This window comes from Vicia villosa, linkage group LG5, assembly GCF_029867415.1.
Source record: "Vicia villosa cultivar HV-30 ecotype Madison, WI linkage group LG5, Vvil1.0, whole genome shotgun sequence".
NCBI classification, from domain to species: domain Eukaryota; kingdom Viridiplantae; phylum Streptophyta; class Magnoliopsida; order Fabales; family Fabaceae; genus Vicia; species Vicia villosa.
The window spans coordinates 102,568,201-102,590,311 of NC_081184.1; the positions used below are offsets into that span (position 1 = coordinate 102,568,201).

Here is a 22,111-nt window from a genome sequence, read left to right on the forward strand (position 1 = left end):
GAAAATAAATTCGGCGTCTTTCATAAGTAGTTCAGTTAAGGGTTTGGTTATTTTAGAGAAATCCTTAATGAAGCGTCGGTAAAAACCAGCGTGTCCCAGAAAACTTCTTATTTCTCTAACGGTTTTGGGAGGTTGAAGGTTTTCGATAATTTCGATTTTTGCTTTATCAACTTCGATTCCTCTATCGGATACAATGTGTCCAAGTACAATTCCTTGTCGAACCATGAAATGACATTTTTCCCAATTAAGGACTAGGTTTACGCTTACGCATCGTTTAAGCACCATTTCAAGGTTTTCTAAACATGTTTCAAAACTTCCTCCACAGACAGAGAAGTCGTCCATAAAGACCTCCATTATTCCATCTAGGAAGTCGGCAAATATTGCCATCATGCATCTTTGGAAGGTCGCGGGTGCATTGCAGAGTCCAAAAGGCATTCGTCTATAAGCGAATGTACCATAAGGACAGGTAAACGTGGTCTTCTCTTGGTCGTCAGGGTGAATAGGAATTTGGGAAAATCCGGAGTATCCATCCAGATAACAAAAATGCGAGTGTTTAGCTAGGCGTTCGAGCATTTGATCTATGAAAGGTAAAGGGAAATGGTCTTTTCGGGTAGCTTTGTTTAGCTTCCTATAGTCAATGCACATTCTCCATCCAGTTTGGGTACGTTGTGCTACAGATTCTCCTTTTGCATTAGTGATTACAGTGACTCCTCCTTTCTTTGGTACGACGTGAACAGGGCTAACCCATTTACTATCGGATATAGGATATATTATTCCAGCTTCTAGCAGTTTTTGGATTTCCTTTTTAACCACATCGCTCATAATAGGATTTATTCGCCTTTGATGTTCCCTAGAGGTTTTACTATCGTCTTCGAGCATAATACGGTGCATACACAGAGAAGGGATTATACCTTTCAGATCTGATTTGTTATATCCTAAAGCGGTAGGGTATTTTCTTAGGACATTAAGTAATTTTTCAGTCTCGGTTCGTCCTAAGTTGGCGTTCACTATAACTGGTCGGTTTAGTTCTTCGTCTAGAAATTCGTATCTAAGATCGGTAGGAAGTGTCTTCAGCTCTATAGCAGGTTTCTTAGGTCCAGGTATAGGATCGGGAGTTAAGGCTAAGCATTCACTCAGGTGGTTATCTTGATATTCCTCACGCCAGTTGTCATCTTCAAGAATTGGCGGCATAGGAATTCTTAGGATCTCGGTTTCCTTATTTGGTTCGGATTTTATTTCCTTGACACACTCGTCGATTATGTCAGCAGAACAACATGTGTCAATTATAGAAGGTGCTTTTAGGAATTGGGAAAGTATAAATTCTATTTTCTCTTCTCCTACTTCGAAAGTAAGCTTTCCTCGCTTTACATCTATAATTGCACCAGCGGTTGCTAAAAATGGTCTTCCTAATATGATCGGGATGTTAGAATCTTCTTGGATATCCATAATGATGAAGTCAGTTGGGATGTAGAATTGACCTACACGAACAGGGATATTCTCTAACATTCCTACAGGGTATTTAACTGAACGGTCAGCTAGTTGAAGAGACATTCTCGTTGCTTTAAGCTCACCTAGATTGAGTTTCTTACAGGTCGAAAGAGGCATCAAACTAACACTAGCTCCTAAGTCGCACAAGGCTTTCTCTATGATGGTTTTTCCAATTACGCAGGGTATAGAGAAACTACCAGGGTCTTTCAGTTTTGGAGGCATGTTATTTTGGATGATAGCGCTACATTCAGCGGTAAGCGTTATAGTTTCGTTATCCTCGAGTTTCTTTTTGTTTGATAAGATTTCTTTTAAGAACTTAGCGTACGAAGGCATCTCAGTTATGGCTTCTGTGAACGGTATGGTTATGTTTAATTGCTTCAGAAGTTCTACAAATCTTTTAAATTGCGCTTCGGTTTTTGATTTAGCTAATCTCTGAGGGTAAGGAATTGGTGGCTTATAAGGTGGTGGTGGAACATAAGGTTTCTCTTTTTCGGGTTCCACTTCGTTATTGTTCTCATCAGTCTTAGCAGTTTGTTCGTCAGTTGTTTTCTTTTGGGTTTCCTTTGGCTCTTGTTGTGACATGGGTACGTTTTGAGTTCTAGGATCTATGGGTCCATCGTAACTCGTTCCACTTCGTAGTGTTATCGCGTTCGCATGTCCTTTAGGATTGGGTTGAGGTTGAGCAGGAAACGTGCCAGCAGGGGCAGCAGTAGGTGCTTGTTGTTGAGCTACTTGTGAGATTTGAGTTTCTAACATTTTGTTATGCGTAGCTAAAGCATCTACTTTGTTCGATAGTTGTTTTAGTTGCTCGCTATTGTGGATGTTTTGATTCAGGAAGTCTTTATTGGTTTGTTGTTGGGAAGCTATGAAGTTCTCCATCATGATTTCTAGATTTGACTTCCTAGGGGTGTTTTGAGCAGCTACAGGCGCTTTTTGGTAGCCAGGTGGTACAGCAGGTGCTTGTCCAGGCGCGTACAACGCATTGTTGTTCTTATAAGAAAAGTTCGGATGGTTCTTCCATCCAGGGTTGTACGTGTTAGAATAAGGGTTTCCTTGAGCATAGTTTACTTGATCAGATGGGACTCCAGTCAAGAGTTGGCATTCAGCAACTACATGTCCAGTCAATCCACAAATCTCGCAGTTAGGTGTTACAGCGGCAGCGGTGGCTGAAGGAGTGATGGTTAAGTTCTCGATCTTTTGAGTTAAAGCGTCTACTTTAGCGTTAACGCGGTCTATACCACTTATTTCGTACATTCCTCCTTTGGTTTGGGCTTTCTCTAGAGCGGCTCGTTCTCCACCCCATTGGTAATGGTTTTGTGCCATGTTCTCTATGAGTTTGTATGCTTCATCATGGGGTTTGTCCATTAATGCTCCGCCAGCAGCGGCATCTATAGTCATTTTAGTGTTATATAAGAGACCACCATAGAAAGTATGGATGATCAGCCATGGTTCGAGTCCATGATGAGGGCATATTCTAAGCATGTCCTTGTAACGTTCCCAAGCTTCGAAGAGTGATTCGTTATCTTTCTGGGTAAATCCGTTGATTTGACCTCTAAGCATAGCAGTTTTGCTAGGCGGAAAATATCTAGCTAAGAATAATCTTTTCAATTCGTCCCATGTGGTTATGGAGTTCGAAGGCATGGATTGAAGCCACGCTCTAGCTCTATCTCTCAAAGAGAAAGGGAAAAGGCGTAATCGAATAGCTTCGGAACTAACGTTGTTAGCTTTGATAGTGTCGGCGTATTGCACGAACACAGATAAATGGAGATTGGGGTCGTCTACAGGGCTTCCAGAGAATTGATTCTGTTGAACAGCTTGGACCAACGAAGGTTTGAGTTCGAAATTGTTTGCCTCAATTGCAGGTGGTGCGATACTCGAATGCGGTTCAGCGCGCGAAGGAGCGGCATAGTCTCTAAGAGGACGAATAGCAGCCATCTCTAACTTCGGGGTGATTTGATTAATTTGATCAGTAAAAATCAATTCCTGATTAATCGGAATTTCTGCTACTTCGGGAAGATTGCGAGCTCGACGTTTGACGTTAATGAAACGTTCGATCTCGTTAATTCGTTGTATTAAATCTCCTCCTTGTGAACGAGTATTTGGCATACAATCGTTCAGAAAGAAAGGGAAGAATTGTCCTAGTCTCTACGGTGTAACAGTGAGTTACGATATCGACTTAAATAGTCCCCGGCAACGGCGCCAAAAACTTGATCGCGACTTTACGTGTCTATAAATCTGATAACTGCAAGTGCACAGTCGTGTCGTGTAGTTTTAAAAGATATCGAATCCACAGGGACTATGAATCGATCTACCGTTATCTAAGGTTACTATGTAAAGCTAGGAGTACTAAAATTTCGATTGTTCCTAAGGGAAAGTGATTGTGAGAAAATAAAGAATAATAATAAAAGACAGGTATCAGTATGTATTTCGTTTAACTAAAGGTAATCCGAAGGTCCATTGGCTTTTGCATAATTAAATCAAAAATCTTTACTAATTCCATTGATTAAAAATCCTCGTCTCAAACTTTCGCTCTGTTGATTCAGACTACTATCCTAATCCTAATGTACGCTTTCGCCATCCCATTAGATTTTAGAAGAGCTTTTTGGAAACAATGTAATTAATAAAATGCCTATTTTACGAGGTTGTTATCTATTTAAATCTCCTAATCTCAAACTTTCGCTCTGTTGACTCGGAGCAAGCTAATAACCCTAACGTACGCTTTCGCCATCCCGCTCGAGTGTAAAAACAATTTTTGAAAATAAATAAGTTCCAATTAGTTTTAATACGCTTTCGCCATCCTTAAAACTAATGTCCTATGTCTACTATCTGGTTAAAGATCTCAAACTTTCGCTCTATTAATTTTAACCTTTGACCGTCCTAACCCCTCAAACTTTCGCTCTATTGGTTTTAAGACTTACTAATTAAATTAGACATATAAACCAAAAATAAGTGATAATTAATAAAACATAATTAAGCCAATTTATTTCGGATCCCTACGGTTAACTTACTTTACATACCGACACCTTTAGTAATTTAGCCAGACATATTAATACGATTAAACATGCATAAATCGGTTTGGTTCATAATAATAAGCATATTAAATGGCATATAATATATCATGCAAACAAATATAAATAAGGCGGTAAATAAAAACCTGAATTAAATAAATGGTAACTGGATCTTCAAGTACTGAACTTCCACCACAGGTTGGCTGGATCGTTCTTCGGAATTTAAATGGCAGAAAATAAAAACAAGGAAATAAAACGATAAATCTAACGTAAGGCTAGATCTACGAAAAGTTCACAACAATTTCCAGTGTAGAAATCGTTGTGAGAAAATAAACGGTTGAATGAAAGCAGAATAAAGAAAAGCGGTTTGCGGTACAATTTCGGCAGCACTTCGTTGGCAGGAAATCAGACAGATTGAAGTGAAGTGGCTGGCTCTATTTATAGGCGAGGCTTTGAAGTTGCTTTGCGCGAAAAGAGGAGCTTCCAACAGACTTGGACTCGGAGACGTGCGTCTCCGCTTTTTTGGGGACTTCGTTGAAGACTTGAGACGTGCGTCTCAAGTGGAGAGAATGTAGGGGACTGGAGACGTGCGTCTCCCTTCTGCTGACGTGTCCATTGAGACGTGGAGACGTGCGTCTCCACTTGCTTGTATGGTTTGGGCTGCTTTCCTTCGTGGGCTGGATTGCTTCATTGGGTCTTTGGGTCTCTTTCAGCAGACTTGGGCCTTATTTGCACTCCTTTTTTACTTCAGCACCCATTTTTCATCTTTTAGGCACAAATAGTGGTCGTTTTAGCTCCATTTCTTCTCTTTTTCACAATTAGTCATAATAAGAGTGTAAAACCTGAAACAAAGCAAAAACTCGCGTAATATCATAATAAATCAATATAATAAACGGAAAATGCTATAAATATCTATGGATTTCAAGCTAAATATACGATATAAAATCGTGTTATCAACCACCTTTCAAAATAACCCGAGCTTTTGCACATGATTAGCTAAAAGAACCTTTCACAAACAACCAGAGCTTTTACAAAAGCTCAACTCAATAAGATTTTACCAAGTTTTTAACAGGTTTAGGTTGTAACCTTCAATTATATTACAAAGAGATTATATGAAAACCATAATCTATAATTAAGAATTTCACCACTACACCATGACAACACAACTCTAAATTGAAACTTTGCACTATCTTGGTACTAAGACAACTCTAGTAAAAATGAACTTCATAAACAAATGAGAGATAAAAGGATAGTAGAGAGTATTTATTTAGAAAATTGGTGTGTTTTGAAATAAGGATAAATTTCCTTTATTTAGAAGAATATATCCTTTATTTAGAAAAAAATGTGGCTAAAAAAGGAAAGAATACATAAGCATTTTAAGCTTTTAATAGATTGAAACATGCACCAATCAATTAGTCGACTTTACAAGATATTTTTCTTAATTCAACATAGTCTAGCACTTTACAAGTTATTTTTCTTAATTTAACATAGTCTAGCACTTTTAGCAAGAACTTGATACATTTGTGTGACGAGAAGTGTGAGTGATTTTTTCTTGTTTATCTTAGCCATTGAAAGATTTATCAGCATCAAAACCATTTAACGACATTACCTACACAACACATAGAACCATACATTTTATGTTGGATGACAATGACATAACTTCCCTCATCAATTGTGTTACCAAATATGAAATCACTCACGCCTTAAATTCAATTAAGCCTTTCAAAAACCCTTGTCCGGGTAGGTTTTAATGCATTTTCATTAAGCCGTAGTGGCACATTATGGGTGAAGAAGCTTTTAACTTGATCAAATCTGCTTTCTTCATAAGACGTTTTGATCCCTCCATCTCTGGAACATTAGTAGCCTTAATTCATAACGTTGACACTCTAACAACCTTTAAAGATTTGAGAACTATAAGCCTCTATAACATTGTGTACAAAATTATTATCAAATTTTTGGTCAACTGTATTTGACATTTCCTTGACACCATTATTGGCCCTTACTAAAGTGGTTTCCTATTAGGTATGTGTAGAGGTGAAATTGGTGAGACTAAAGCCATGGGAAAGACTTAGCTCATTTTGTTTCAAACAGAGTCGCCACCGCGCTTTATTGTTTCCAAAAAGGAATGAGAGAAAGAGCGAATAAAACCCAAGTTTTTAAAATCAAAACTAATAAATTTATCAGAGATTTGGGTAATGGGGTTTGTTATACAAGGGGAAGGTTTTAAGCACCCCTCATATCCTTGGTACTCCATGGGAACCTCTTTGAAAATGTTATTGTTTTTGTGTACATCTTTTGAAAAAAACATATGTGAATTTGTTGAAAAAGAGTGTGGGGATGGGAAAATAAGTTCTTAAAAGTGAGCTCGATAAGACATCGCATCTTAGGCCTACATACCCTTTTAAAAATAGGAAATTCAGAGCTTTTGTAGTTCCTCTTAAAAGGAATATAGAAGGACCAAAGCGGCCAAAATCTTTTTGGATGTTGAGTTTTAACAATACTAAGTACAAAGATAAAAGAGATTAGAGATTGAATACCTTGACAATTTTAGTCAATACCATTCCCATTCCTTTGGATTTTTCAACAACAACTTAAGCAATCAATACCTTGGAAATCATTTCATGTATGAATAAAGATGATGAATGATGGATGGATAAATATCTCATGCAATATGGTTAGTACCCAATGTATATGTACAATGGATAAAGTACAAATGTACAAGGATAAAAAACAACAAGTATATGTACATAAACAAAGACAATGATCAAAGAACAAGTTATATTGACATGGAAAAGATAAAGATCAAAGATTCAAATTAGGGTTTTAAAGACAAAAGTTTCACATTCTAATCATGCTATAGTCATTTGAAAAAGAATAAAGTCTAATTAATTCATGGTATGAACAACAAAAGACAAAGATATTCCAATGGTATGGCACTAATATCAACATTTTATCAAAATATTATATTAACAAGTATTAAAAATTTATACCAATTAATTTAAAGAAAACATATTTTTTTAATGATTTTTTGAAGATATTAAATATAAATGTATAAAAATTAATCATTTACTAAACATAAAACAATTTGAATCAAACATCTTCATGGTATTAATCTTCACTTAAACATGGTATAAACCCCAAGGAAACTAAAGTCATACTCAAGTAAGCAAGTTAATTATGGTATCATAGCATCAAGAGTTTATCAAGAAATTAGACCACACAAAATTTCAACAAGACTTAAATGATTTAAACAACAAACATATTTTTTTGGTTTTTTATTTAATTCATAAGATAAAATAAAGTTAAGACTTGATTAAATAAAGGCTTAATACCCTTTTTGGTCCCGTAACTATGCTTCTGGGTCCATTTTGGTCCTCTTCCTTTTAAAAGTTTCAAATTGGTCCCATACGTTATTAAAAAGGTGCCACGTTTGTCCTGACTGTTAGAAACGTTAGTTTTTTAACTTAAAACATGCTGACATGTTAAGTTATTGCTGAGGTGTAATGAAACCATTGCCTAGGTGTCAATAGAGTTAGGATTTTATTAGTTGGTTTATTTCATTATTTGGTTTATTGACATATGCTGAGCCTCAGTTAGAAAGCCCTAGCAGACGAAGAGAGAAGACGAAGAAGACGAAGAGAGAAGACGAAGAGTGGAGACGAAGAATGCTGTGAAGAAGACGAAGACTTAACTTCTAAAAACGGTCAGTTTGCATGTCTCTGGTATCTATGAATGTGTTGTATGAATGTATGTTTACCTTGTTGCGTTAATCTGAAGTGATTAGGTTTTTAGGTTTTTTTGCCCCTTTTGAAATCTGGTAGTCTGAGACGAATACTTGCTTGTGTGTAATGTGTTTTATTGTTTGTAATGTTAGTTTTCTTGTGTTAGGTAGAAATGGAAGATATTATCACCTTGACTTTGCATCATAGTGGTCATTTTGTGGATTCCGAAAAAACTGATTATGTGGGGGGTAAATGTATCCAGTTAGATGTAGACGTGGATAGGTGGTCATACTTCGAATTGGTTGGTGTTCTGAAAGATTTAGGTTACACTGAGGTAGCCACTATCTACTACAAAGACCCTCAACTTGGGATGTCTGCACTTAAGGATGATAAGGGTGCAAATGATGTAGTTGACCTATTTAGGGTACATTTGGAAGTTCACATTTTCATAGAACATGTCTTATCCCAACCAAAGTTTATTGAAGAACCTTTAAATGTAGAAGAAGAACCCATGGATGTAGACCCTTTAAATGTGAGTGAAGAAGGTGTTTTGGATGAATCCATCATTGATGATCTATTTGAAGATGTCATAAAAGACTTAAATGATGTGAACAATGAGGGTCTGAATGATGTGAACAATGAGGGTCTGAATGATGTGAACAATGAGGGTCTGAATGATGTGAACAATGAGGGTCTGAATGATGTGAACACTGAGGGTCTGGATGATGTGAACAATGAGGGTCTGAATGATGTGAACAATGAGGGTTTGAATGATGTGAACACTGAGGGTCTGGATGATGTGAACTCTGAGGGTCTGGATGATGTGAACACTGAGGGTCCGAATGGAGTAGATACTATAAGCTCTGATGACAGTGAGGATGAGAGTTACAAGTATGACAGTGCTTTGGCATTTAGTGATTCTGATATGAGTGAGGATTATTCAGATGAAGATTTAGACAATCTTGTTGAATATGATGGAAACCATGAAGGAGCAAGTAAAAGTAAGAAAAAGAAATGGGAAGAAGAAGACAATGGAAGTTTATGTGATAGTGAGGAGTTAGATAGTGGATGTGATAGTGAGGAGAGTGATGCACCAAGAAAGAAGAAGTATCCCATTTTTAAGTTAATGAAAGATATGTCTAAATATAAATGGGAGTTGGGAACTTATTTTAACTCAAAAGGTGAATTTAAGGAAGCAATTCAAACCTATTCTGTCCAATGTGGTAGGGCTCTTAAGTTTGTGAAAAATGACAAACAGAGGGTGAGGGTTGTGTGTAAGGAAGGCTGTCAGTGGGAAGCTTATTGTGGAAAGCTGCCTAATGAGGAGACTTGGCAACTTAGGAAATTAGTTGATGTACACAGTTGTTCTAGGGAATACAATGTGAAGATGATGAGTACAAAATGGCTTAGCAAGAGGTTGCAAAACTCATTGAAAAATAATCCTAAGTTGAAGCTAAAGGATATAAAGGAGAAGGCTCTAAGGAAATGGAATGTGGGGGTTAATAAGACAAAGGCAATTAGGGCCAGATTTGCAGCTAGGGATATGGTTGATGGCTCATTTTTAGGAGATTATACAAGGATATATGATTATTGTCATGAAATTCTAAAGACAAATCCTGGTTCAACTGTGAAGTTAAATGTGACACATGTACAAGAACAAGCTGAGGACAGAAGGCCTTATTTCAAAAGGTTATATATTTGCTATGCTGCTTGCAAAAAAAGTTTCAAGTTATGTAGACCTATTATTGGTCTAGATGGATGCTTCTTAAAGGGACTTTGTGGAGGTCAGATTTTGGCAGCCATAGGTACAGATCCCAATGACCAAATGTTACCTATTGCTTTTGCTGTGGTGGAAGGGGAGACTAAGGATAGTTGGTCTTGGTTCTTAGAACTTCTAATTGATGATCTTGGTGGAAGGGAAGAATGTAGAACATATACATTCATTTCTGATCAGCAAAAGGTACCACTTTGATTAATTTCTAAAATTCAGTTATGATAATTTAGCATTTTCAGTTATGGTTTAATCTTGCATTTTCTTTAAATTTTGCAGGGTCTTCTTCCTGCAATGGATGAATTACTACCAGGTGTTGAGCAAAGATTTTGTGTGAGACACCTATACAATAATTTCAGAAAGAATTATCCAGGAAAAATGCTGAAGGAGATAATTTGGAAGGCTGCAAGGGCTACTTACCCACAAGCATGGGAGAGGGAGATGAGAGGGATGAGACAGATACATGAAGATGCATATAAGCACATGATGCAGACTCCACCAAGATTTTGGATCAAGTCATTCTTTAGGACAACTTCAAAGTGTGATGCTGTGTTGAATAATATGTCAGAGGCTTTCAATAGTGTGATTGTAGACTCAAGAGCAAAGCCACTAGTGACAATGCTAGAAGAAATAAGGGGATATATTATGGAAAAGTGGGCTACAAACAGGTTGAAATTCTCTTTACTGAGTGATGGGGATGTTCTGCCAAACATCAAGAAGAAAGTGGAAAAAGCAAGTTGTTACACAAATTCTTGGATTGTAAGGTATAAAAGTTATTTAACTTGACTTGTTTTGTAGTTTTGTCTTGTAGTTTTGACTTGTTTTTATGACTTGTAGGATGTCATCTGAGTTTATATTTGAAGTCAGACACATTGAGCACCAAGGTGACATTTTTGGGGTCAACCTAAAGGAGCATGGTTGTTCATGCAGAAAATGGCAACTGACAGGTCTACCTTGTGTTCATGCTCTGGCTGCAATGAAGAGTAGAAACATTAATGTTGATGATTACATCCCAGATATCTATAAGAAGGCAAGGTATATATCCGTGTATGAACCTATCATATATCCTGTTAATGGGACAAATTTATGGGTCAGAACAGAGTATCCAGATGTGCAGCCACCAAAATTCAAAAAGATGCCAGGAAGACCAAAGAAGAGGAGGAACCGTGAGCAGGGTGAGATTGATGGAACAGACAGAAAAATAAGAAAAACAGGTATGGTCCTTAGGTGCACCAGGTGCAGACAGATTGGACACAATAAGTCCACTTGTAAGAGGACACAACCACCACAAGATACACAAGCCACTGCAACTCAGCAAACACCTTCACAAGTTACTGCAACTCAGACAACAACAACTCAGCAACCACCTACTGCAACTCAGACAACAACAACTCAGCAACCACCTACTGCAACTCAGACAACAACAACTCAGCAAACACCTACTGCAACTCAGACAAGGGCATCAGCAAAAACCACTCAGCCAACACATCCCCAACCTACTGCAACTCAGCCAAGGGCACCAGCAAAAACCACTCAACCAACACCTTCACAAGCTACTACAAGTCAGCAAAGGGCACGAGCAACACCTACAAAGGCTGCTGTTACAAGGCCACAGAAGTTGCCTTACAAGAAGCCAAGACAATAATCTGTTACAATACATTCTGCTTCGAAGGGACCAACCACAAGATTGAATGCGTCACAAAATGCAGTTGGACCTACAACTAGGAGGACCACTCCAACAAAAAGGAACAACACAAAGAAGTCATTTTTTTAGATTTATGTACCTTTCTGTTTTAAGACTATTTAGTTTATAATTGTTGTTTTGAACAAAGTTTAGACTTGTGTTTTGGTTTCAGTAACAAGCTGTGTTTGAACAAAGGTTGTATTTTGGTGTGTACCAAAGGTTTGAACAAGGGTTATATTTTGGTGTGTAACAAATTTGAACAAAGGTTGTGTTTTGGTATCTAACAAGTTGTGTTTTAGTATGTAACAAGTTGTGTTTTAGTATGTAACAAATTTTTGTTATGTTAACAATTTCTCTCATTAAAATAGTAGATGGACTTAAAGCAATGTGTAACAAATTGTTTATCAAACTTAAACACTAAAATGAAGAAGACAACTTGGATATTCCATATCATTAAATAGAAGATGGACTTACAGCATATTGATTACTAAAACAAAATAGACCAACAGTTTATGGTCTCCCAATGTCACAAAATAGAGCATAAACCTAATACAAAATAGTAGATGGACTTAAAACAACTTGAGACATCCCACTGTCACAACAACTTGAGATCTCTTACAACATTTTGACTGCTAAGACAAATAACACACAAAAAAACATAAACTTCCAAATCTTCTTCCACCTAATGTTGATCTTCAAAGTATCCTCTAATTCCATAATATTAAGCCTCAATATTTCAACCTGTTTTTTGGCTTCTTCCATCTCTTCACTAAGAACTTCAAACTTCCATTGATCATTCATCAAGGTTTGCTCAATTTCACCTTTACATTCTTCATAGAACCATTGAAAAAATCCACAACCAGGATTACTGTGACCCTGTACATGTTGAGAACGAAAATTGGGATGCATTAGACTAACATTACAACAGCAATAAACTTATCACAACTGAAACTAATCCTTACCTTAAAATGTTGACAACCCCAAAATAGCTTTCCATAGTTCTTGACAGTTCGTGCCTTGCGAAGAGCCGCGTTGTCTCCACAGCGACATAGAGGCTTCCATGGAAGATTAGATGTGCTGAAAGAAGATGACTCACTTAGGTTTCTATTTGTTGATGATGAGCGACGCATAGAACTCATGATTACTAACAATTTAGGTTTCAATTTGGGATCTTGGGAACCAATTTCATCTAGGGTTGAATTTGGGGAAAAATATGAACAACCTTCAGCAAGCAATAAAGAAGAAGATAGTGCTGACTAGACATTCCACTATGCAACGGCTCTTTCCACGTAATCAATTTTAACGCCGTTAGACATTATTTGACAGAAATTACCAACTTGTTTCTGTTAAACAACGTATGGGACCAATTTGAAACTTTTAAAAGAAAGAGGACCAAAATGGACCCAGAGGCATAGTTACGGGACCAAAAAGGGTATTAAGCCTTAAATAAATAAAATATTTTTGGATTTTTTTTATTGCATTAAAACTAAATGAAATCATCATAAATGATAAATAAATAAATAATGTAAACCAAAAGGAAAATGAAAAGACAAAAAGAAATAGAAAAAAAAAATAAGAGCTCAAGTGAGCAAAAGACAAATGATGTAAAGATAAAATGCAATGGAATGCAAAGATCATAAAATAAAGAGCATGATATAAAGTGCGAAAATATAAATTGCGGAAACATAAATCAACTACCTAACTAAGAATATAATATACCTATTAACTCCCTTAATTTCCCTTTTGCTTTTTTCGTTTTGCAATAACATATGCCCATTTTGGTAATTTGCTAAATCAAACTTCTACTAAACCAATCAAATGTACCCATTGTTCCAAGTGGCACCATTTTTTCAATTTTGTTATTGCTAAACAACAATTAACCATTGTGTAAAAATAAAGTTTGGGGAACCCTTTTACACGCTAGACAACAGGGGAACCAATTTTCAATATTTCCCTCTCATTCTCTCCTTTTCATTCATTCTTCATACGAATTGCTACTCTCTTTTCATTCTTCATACAACTCTGCGCATACCACAACCACATGTACCACATCAATGCTTTAACCCTTCTCTCTTCTTCTTCTTCACCGCGCTTCAAAATGAATGTTGTACCGATTTACATAGTATTCTTCTTCTTCTTAACATTTCTTTTCTTCTTCTTAACTTTTCTTTGAAACACAATAACCACCGATTCAAAATTATGTTAAAATTATGATTTTTATAGTGTTGAATGATGTTGTTGAATGATGTTAAAGTTATGATTTTTATATTGTTCTTCACAAACACACAAAGTTTAGATGGTCTAATGATGTTCAAAACACATAAAGTTTGGATTTCTTTGGTGTATTCAGGTTGAAAACACATGAAGTTCCGATTTTTATATTTAAAGTTATGATTTAAATTTATGATTTTTATTTAAAGTTATGATTTTTAAAGTTATGATTTTTCTTTCTATTTAAAGTTATGATTTTTATTTCTATTTAAAGTTATGATTTTTAAAGTTATGATTTAACCTTTTCATTCCTTCTATTTAAAGTTATGATTTTTATTTTGTCCTCACAAACACACAAAGTTTAGATAGTCTAATGATGTTCAAAACACACACAAAGTTTAGAAAGTTATGATTTTCTACTGTTTGGATTTTTAGAAAGTTTAAATGATTGTTAAAGGATTGTAGTTTACATAAGGGTCTGTTTGGTTCAACGGAGAGGAGGGGAGGGGAGGGGATTTAATCGAGGGGAGGGGAATGGAGGGGAAGGGAGGGGAGGGTATTTAACTAAATATATGTTTGGTTCAAAGAAGGGGAGGGGAGGGTATTTAACTAAATATATGTTTGGTTCAAAGAAGGGGAGGGGAGGGATTTTTAACAACAAGTATGTTTGGTTCACAAGGGGAGAGGAGAGATTTTAAAATCAATTTACCTTTTCATCCTTATAAATATTATTATTTGTGCTTAGTAAAAATAATTCTTAATAAAAACTTGTTCATTCATAAACCATAATATAACCGTAAACAACAACACACATTAGTTGAACTATATATCTTCAACGCAAATCAAACTATTATCTGATCTTATGATTCATCTAACTCAATAAAACAATTCCTATAATTAAAAATAAATAAAATAAGGTTAGAATATTAAAAAAAATTAAATAAATAATATTAGAGTTAAAATTTTTATTTATAACATAAATATATTATATTTACATATATTGTATAATAATAATATTATTATTATTAATAGTATAATAAAAAAAGTCTTATTACTATCATATATAAGAACCGATATAAGTATAAGTATGTTATTATTATAAAAATAATAATATAATATCAAAAAGGGAACTTCAACAAAATAAAAAGAAAAAAACTCACCTGAGAGGAACAACGCACCAATAGCAACTACACAATAGAAAAAAATAAACGTGAAATAATACGGAGGAAAAATCTAGTCTTTAATAATTCAATAAGGACAATCTTGGAATTAAAAAAATAATTGAGGTTAAAATAGGAAAAATAATATAATTATGATTACTAATTCTTCCCTCCCCTCCGAATCCCTCCAATTTGGAGGGGAGCAAAAAGTGGGTCTAGGAGGGATTTTGCTCCCCTCCCCTCCCCTCCCCTTATTAAAAATGAACCAAACACAAATTTTTATAAATATCCCCTCCCCTCCCCTCCCCTCCCCTCCATCTACTCCCAACCAAACGGACCCTAAAGCAAATAGTTCTTTGCAATCAGCTTTTGACTACACAACTACAATAAATATACATGTTCTAATTGTATCATTAATAGACATGTTATAATTTTATTTATTTTTGTTTTTTTATTTGAGTTCTACTATTTTTGTAGAATATAAAATTGGATTTGACAATGAGTGTTTTGTTTCCCGAAGATATTGCTAATGTCATGGGATACATGCTATGTTTTTTTGGCTGAGAAGAACATGGATTATGGGCTTAACTGAGCTGTAAATATTGAGACATAGGAGATATTTGGAGAACATGGATGGTTATTATCTTCTCAACAAACCTGTATAACTTTAATTTTGTTTTGTTGTTTCAGCCTTTGCAAAATACACATGAGTAGAAACAAACTCCACTTGACGGAGAACAACTACGGTAAAATCAATTTATCTTTATAGACCAGTTTATTTTTCTTACTTTTGTGTCCTCCACATGCTTGATATAACGTTTCTATGAGCTTTGAAATCATTGTTGTCCCACTCTCAACTCTAGACACACCATTGGCTTTGTACTACCTGATATGGTGCATCTGTTTGAATCTCACATATGTCTAAATCATATTCAAGTGGTGGTTACTCAAGTGGTATTGCAGGTTGCTCACATGATTCCAAGGAGATGCTAGAATATTTATAAAATTTTGCATTTTATGGCAGGTTTGAATATCTCCTTTCAATGTGTTTTAACATTGCTGAAATAGTTTTCTTCTCGAGTGCTACTATCACAAATTATAATCATTTTGCAGGCATCTCTTTGGAAAAGTCGGTTGTGGCTTCGTGTGGAACTGGAGTAACTGCATGCATTCTTGCATTGGTATTGCTATATCTCTTATCTAAGCTTATGTTTTACAATGTTTTTAGACAGGATGCTTTAGTATATAACCTGGATTTTTTTCCTTAGATCATAGGGGTTTTTAGATTTTTTTGCTTACTACTTCCATATAAAATAACCTAGTTAATTGCTTTTTTGATTCATTTTCACTACCCAATGTTCATGGTAGTAAAAATCTAAACTAGAGACTGTTAATGATTCAGCTTGAATCAAAGTGTTATTAAGATTTGTTAATTCAGTATTATGCATTATTAGTGATAGGTATTTGGTTTGTGATATGTGCAGTCTTGGCAAAAACAACACCTTTGGCAACCTTACAACACTGTCAATGAATTCAAGTTTGTCATACCCTAATTTTGACCCCCCCTGAGATGTCATATCTTTTAAACTTTTCATCAAAGACAAAATAGATACTTAGAGTAGTCATTTATTCATCTGATACTTAGTCGAAGGTGTTCAGGAACAAAAGAACTCAGGCAAAGGATCAATCAGAAAAAGGAATGGTCTCTAACACAACTATGAGAATCAAAAGCTTCATTCTATCCACCTATGATTGATTAGATACCCATCACCTGGACTCAGGATTGCTTACCTCACCAGTCTAGGGTTTTGAGCCCATCAAGGACTAAAATCAGGGATCACATTTTGGAAACCCTAGAAAACTCAAAGGTATCACTCAAAAACTTCAATAATTCTCAAATAGCTCATATGACAATATCCATTGGGCATTACACTCCAATCCAAGATCCACAGTCATCAATTTCATCTGGTCGACAATTAGGGTTTTTGACCTAATTCACCAAGAAAGTTGACTTTTAATCAAGACATGGATCCAAAACTCAAGACATGGTTCAAAGACTTCTACTAACTCAATATAATCCATTTACATCACTCATTTGAGGAGAAGATCTTGATTCCACACAAAAGTCCAAAATCTCACTTTATCAGGAAAAAGTCAACTGTATAAGATCACCTTTGACTTTTAAGATTTTTGGTCAAACCATGACTTTTAAAGATCAATATCATCAATATATGGTTATTAAAGTCATTTGACCAAAGAAATTCAAAGAGATTCATCAAGGAGCAAAAAGTCGGGAATTAGGGTTTTTGAGGGCATTGTGGGAACTTAAAATTTCACCTACACAACTCAAAAAACTTCCAACATGAAAGTTGTAGATCTTGCAAAATAAAACAACATCTTACAATGCAACTTTTTTCAAGAAATCAATCATTTAAGAGATTTGGAATTTTCAAGCTTTAGGTTATAAAAACTTAGAAATTTTTCTAAGTGTTTTTAACCTATTTTTCATCCAACTTTGGGCTCATTTTTCACAATTTTCCCAAATGATTCTGAAGAAACCCTAAACTAATGATTTGAATTAGATGTTTAGGGATTTCCAAATTGTGCTCAACCTTCTCCAAATTCATTTTGAGCTAGGAGTTATGCATGTTCAAAGTTGGCCTCATAAAGTAAAATTATAGGTCATGCATCATTTTGGAACTTTGCAATTTTGTGCATATAACCTCACTTATGGCTGCTACACGACCCATAACACATCTGCAAACATGCCATGCATTCAATTTCACCATAGCATGAAGATTGAAGAAGATTCCCAAAACAAGAACATGTGATTATGTAATGATTACATTTAGGAATTTATGGCAAATTGATGAATCATCAAAGGAATCTTCACACCAACCAATTAGAGCTCATTCTGCATCAGAAATGTCCCCTAAGATCAGATGGAATCAATGGATAGAGAGCTAGCTCGAAAATGCAATGAAAACACTTGGATATTTTCAAACTTTCTTCATGCTTAAGAAACCAAAATGACTTCACTAAGCAAGCTCACTCCTCTGCAACTATACTGAACCATTTGCCTATAAATACAAGTGATATCCTTCATACAATTCACACCAAAGCAACCCTATTCCTTGCTTTCTCTTTCTCTTCTCATGCTTATGGTTTTTCAAAGTTCTTTGGCAAGAAGAATCGTTTTCTTCAAACCAGAGCTTCTCTTTGGAAAGTAAGCATTCTAACATCTCAAGGGGGCTCATTTGAGGTGATCCAAGCACCTGGATCACTTCTGTAGGTGGAGGAACACCATTGTTGCATTCACTTTGGAGCTGTTGCAGTTGGTGGTCCATAGAGCAATTCAGAAGGTTTCAAGCAAAGCCAAGCATCCAGACACGTTCCTTAGGGCATAGTGAAGCTGTTCAGATGGCTGCAGCTCATCTATAACTGAAGATTCATCCTCCTCCATGTCCACTTGAAGCTCAAATCGAAGGTGTCGGGTAGAGAAATTCAGAAGGATTGAAGCCACAATAAGCATTCAGTTAGCATCACTGAGTCCCAAGGAAGCTTTTAGGATCACTCACACAAGCCCAGGTGTTCCTCATCATCCTCACGACCTCCATTTTCAGAGGTATTTTTTCAAACTCCAACTCACTTATTTGAGTATTCTTTCTCATATAGCTCGATACTATCTTGTTCAGCATCATAAGAGGATTGAAAACCCTCTATCATCATTCATTTATCTTTCAGTATAGCCATTTAATTTGATTTTCAAATTTTAGGGTTCTTCACGTTTTCTAGTAAATTAGTTAGATGTAGTTAATATAAATCTGTGTTAGTTATATATTTGAGTTCGTGAGGAAATTTAGAGCGAAATCCATGTTTACATCACCTTGTTTGGTTGAGAAATGAGCAAGTTCACAAATTCAAAATTTGAGAGCTTGAGGAAGAAGACGACCATGGCTGTGGCGCGCAAAATTCAAATCCAAGGGCAGGGTTTATTTTATTTTGAGTGGTATGCGTTTTACAAACGAATTCATCGTTTGCCCTAGTGGCCTCACATGCGCTCTTAGTCTCCTCATGCCTCAAGTCTAGGGTTCGAATCCCCCCCGCCCCAGACTTTTTGATCCTTTTATTTTTTTCAGATTTTCTAACTTGTTTTAAAACAAAACCAAATGCGCGCGTGTTATAGTCACCAATTGGCGTTTGGCCCAGTGGTGTTTTTTTGAGTGTGTGACTATAAGGGCGTGAGTTCAAGCCTTGCTAGGACCAAAACCTAATTTTTTATCACTTTTCTAACTTAATTCCTTCATAACTTTAACCAATTATTTAACTTATCAAATTAATTAATTTTGATTTCATTTTTTAAACACTTGTTGATTAATATATATATTTTATGAATAACCAAAAAAATCACAAAAATATTATTTCCTTTATGTATTTTTATTAGGTAGAAAATAGTGTTGTTTTAAGTATTAAAAAATATATATATGTTTTCATTAAGATTTCAAAGCCTAATATTTCATAAATATTTTAGTGGAAAAATCCTAACCTCTTAGGTCTTAATTAGGTATAGATTTTGTCTTTACTTTAATTAAGTTGACTTTTGTCAAAATTCAAACTATTTTCAAATTCCGAAGTAAACAGACGATCGAGGTTTTCAAACAACAGAACCTCGTATCTTTTCAATTGTTTCTCATAAACAGTGAATCATTTTCATTTGGGCCTCTAATAGAGTGTAAGTCCCAGCACCTTCTTCTTTTCTTAGTTTGTTTTCAAAAACTGTATTTACAAAATCTTCTTTCTGTTTTCAAAACATTCTTCTGGTATTTGAAGGGCATTATTCCCGGTGAAACTCTTCAGATACCTATGTGACCTTTGTCCATCTTCACTTCTTCTGTTTTTCAAAACCATTAACTGTTTATCATAAATAATCAACTGTCATCAATAAAATTGCTGTTGAGGCTTTGTACATACTTCTTCAAAGGCCTCCACTCCATCCACGTTAGGCTTTACAAGCTTTCAGTTTACTGTCTTTATTTAAATTACTGTCAAATATAGAACTGTTTATATTTTGTTTAGAACTACGTTTGAGTGTAAACCCTAGGACAGTTAAACTATATATATATTATAGGAGTATGGCCTAGGATTGAGAATGTCTTCCCGGTGAAGGCTCTTTCCTAATTAGAGATCTGTAGTTCAAACCCCCAAGATGAATTATTCCCAGTGAAACATCTTGGTAAAAGCCTTAGAACCCAAAATAGGACACATCCACCCAAAGAGGAATTATTCCCGGTGAAACCTCTTACCTATTTGCTTAGAGCCAAAATAAGTTCAAAACCACATAGCTTTCTCTTGTGCTATAACAAGGACCCTCGATGACCCTCGATTAGCCTCCTCTTGGGCTTTGTACAAGGACCCACAGGCTTCTTAAAAGCATTTCCAGCTTCCTCTTGAGCTTGTATACAAGGACCCATCAGGTTTCTTATAAAGATAGGAACAGGTCTTTAGTTACCTTTTAGCCTATCCTGGTGAGTTTCTTCCATTCTTTAAACCAGACTTTAAACAAGCTAAGTTTGTCTCAATCTCATATTGAGTACACTTTTTGGAATGAGAGACATGGACAGTCTCTGTCACCCTTATCTTCACCAATCTTTCTTAGCAGAGTCTAGGATCTATGTTTGTTTATTCTCAGTCAGTGTCAGCCTTAATCTTGGGCTTTAAAACAAGAAGTCTCCATTAGATAATCTTTCTGCCACACATTCCTTCATCTTAACAAAAACCACTGGAAAGGGTTAGCCTCCAAATCATTCTTCCATTTTAACAAAAACCCCTGGAAAGGGTCAGCCTCCAAAATCACTCCTTCAAATCCAAAGATTCACTCTTTTAAAAGATAAATTCCCCAAAAGAATCAAAACCCCTGGAAAGGGTCAGCCTCCAAAAAATATGATAAAAATCCAGTCGTTTAACAGACTATTTCTCCAGCTGAGTCAAAATCCCTGGAAAGGGTTAGCTTCCAAAAAACATAAAAAATAAATTAGTTTGTTAAAACCTCTAGCAGAATAAAACTCCCCCAGTGAGTCTTTCATTTTTTTTAGTAGCCACAACCTTGGGCTTTGTACAAGGCAGATAAACCATATTTCCCTGTGTCAAAGATTCCTAAATCTCTAGGATCTTTTTCCCATAGAGTCTTCCATACTCAGTTTCTTTAAGAGTCCGCCACAACCTTGGGCTTTGTACAAGGCAGAAAATAATCTCTCCCCTAGCTAGAGTAGCCACAACCTTGGGCTTCATACAAGGCACATATTAAATAACTTCCACAGCTAAGAGTCAGCCACAACCTTGGGCTTTGTACAAGGCACACAAAATAGAGTCATCCATAATCTTAAAAAACTCAGTTATCCTCAGCAGTCAGCCACAACCTTGGGCTTTGTACAAGGCACACAAATAGAGTCTCCCTAAATAGAGTCAGCCACAATTCTGGGCTTTGTACAGAACACCAAATAAAATCCATCAAATAAACACTCTCCAACTAGAGTCAGCCTCAATTCTGGGCTTTGTACAGAACACAAATTCCCTGTAAATAACCCCCAGTAGAGTTATCTCCCAGAGTCAATAAAAACAATCAAAAAGCCTCAAGCTTGGGCCTCATGCAAGCCAGCTAAATGTCAAATCTTTTATATAGTAGATAGACATAGCTTATCTCTATAGAGAGATATTTTTACTACTCTACCACATTCATACAAACAAACATCACATTTCATTTTAATTTTAATCAAGTCTCCCATTTAGGATTTTGAAAGGCATGAGCTGGCAGTGAAACCAGACATGTGATTAACTTTCCCTAATTTGGATGAGCATCTTTCTTTCACTCAAGAGGCATGTTGGCTGTCATACTTGATCAACCAAGTAGGCTCCCTCTCTTGAATGAAATGAATTCAGTTATTCGGTCACTCTTTTAATGTTTGTGGTGGAATAGTAGAAATACTTCTCTATAAAGATGACTTCATGTCTCTTTACTGTAAACAGAGATTTAATTCAAAGCTTCAACCTTGAGCTTCAAGCAAGGCACC

The 22,111-nt window shown here is 35.8% G+C and overlaps 2 protein-coding genes and 1 non-coding gene across 3 annotated transcripts; 1 reads left to right on the forward strand and 2 right to left on the reverse strand.

The window, feature by feature from the left end:
- Positions 1-1,242: 1,242 nt before the first annotated feature.
- Positions 1,243-1,936, reverse strand: LOC131601911 (uncharacterized; the record flags this gene model as incomplete). Its single annotated transcript, XM_058873842.1, has 1 exon — positions 1,243-1,936. A coding segment is annotated over exon 1 (579 nt), but the record flags the coding sequence as incomplete, so codon positions are not given.
- A 1,005-nt stretch (positions 1,937-2,941) lies between these two features.
- Positions 2,942-3,048, forward strand: LOC131608336 (small nucleolar RNA R71). The gene has a single exon (XR_009285602.1). It is a non-coding gene; the product is annotated as a small nucleolar RNA R71 (small nucleolar RNA).
- A 9,066-nt stretch (positions 3,049-12,114) lies between these two features.
- On the reverse strand, positions 12,115-13,108 carry LOC131601912 (uncharacterized). The gene is made up of 2 exons (XM_058873843.1): positions 12,636-13,108; positions 12,115-12,549 (listed from the first exon to the last, which is right to left on the reverse strand). Exons 1-2 carry the CDS (start codon positions 12,810-12,812, stop codon positions 12,289-12,291), a joined length of 438 nt encoding a protein of 145 aa, XP_058729826.1. The 5' UTR covers positions 12,813-13,108; the 3' UTR covers positions 12,115-12,288.
- Positions 13,109-22,111: the final 9,003 nt, after the last annotated feature.

Bases quoted from the DNA above. Each gene is read 5' to 3' on its own strand.
- LOC131601912 (XM_058873843.1), bottom strand. From the start codon at position 12,812: ATGAGTTCTATGCGTCGCTCATCATCAACAAATAGAAACCTAAGTGAG. The intron at 12,550-12,635 runs GTAAGGATTAGT...CAACATGTACAG, and splicing joins GGGGTTGTCAACATTTTAAG to GGTCACAGTAATCCTGGTTG.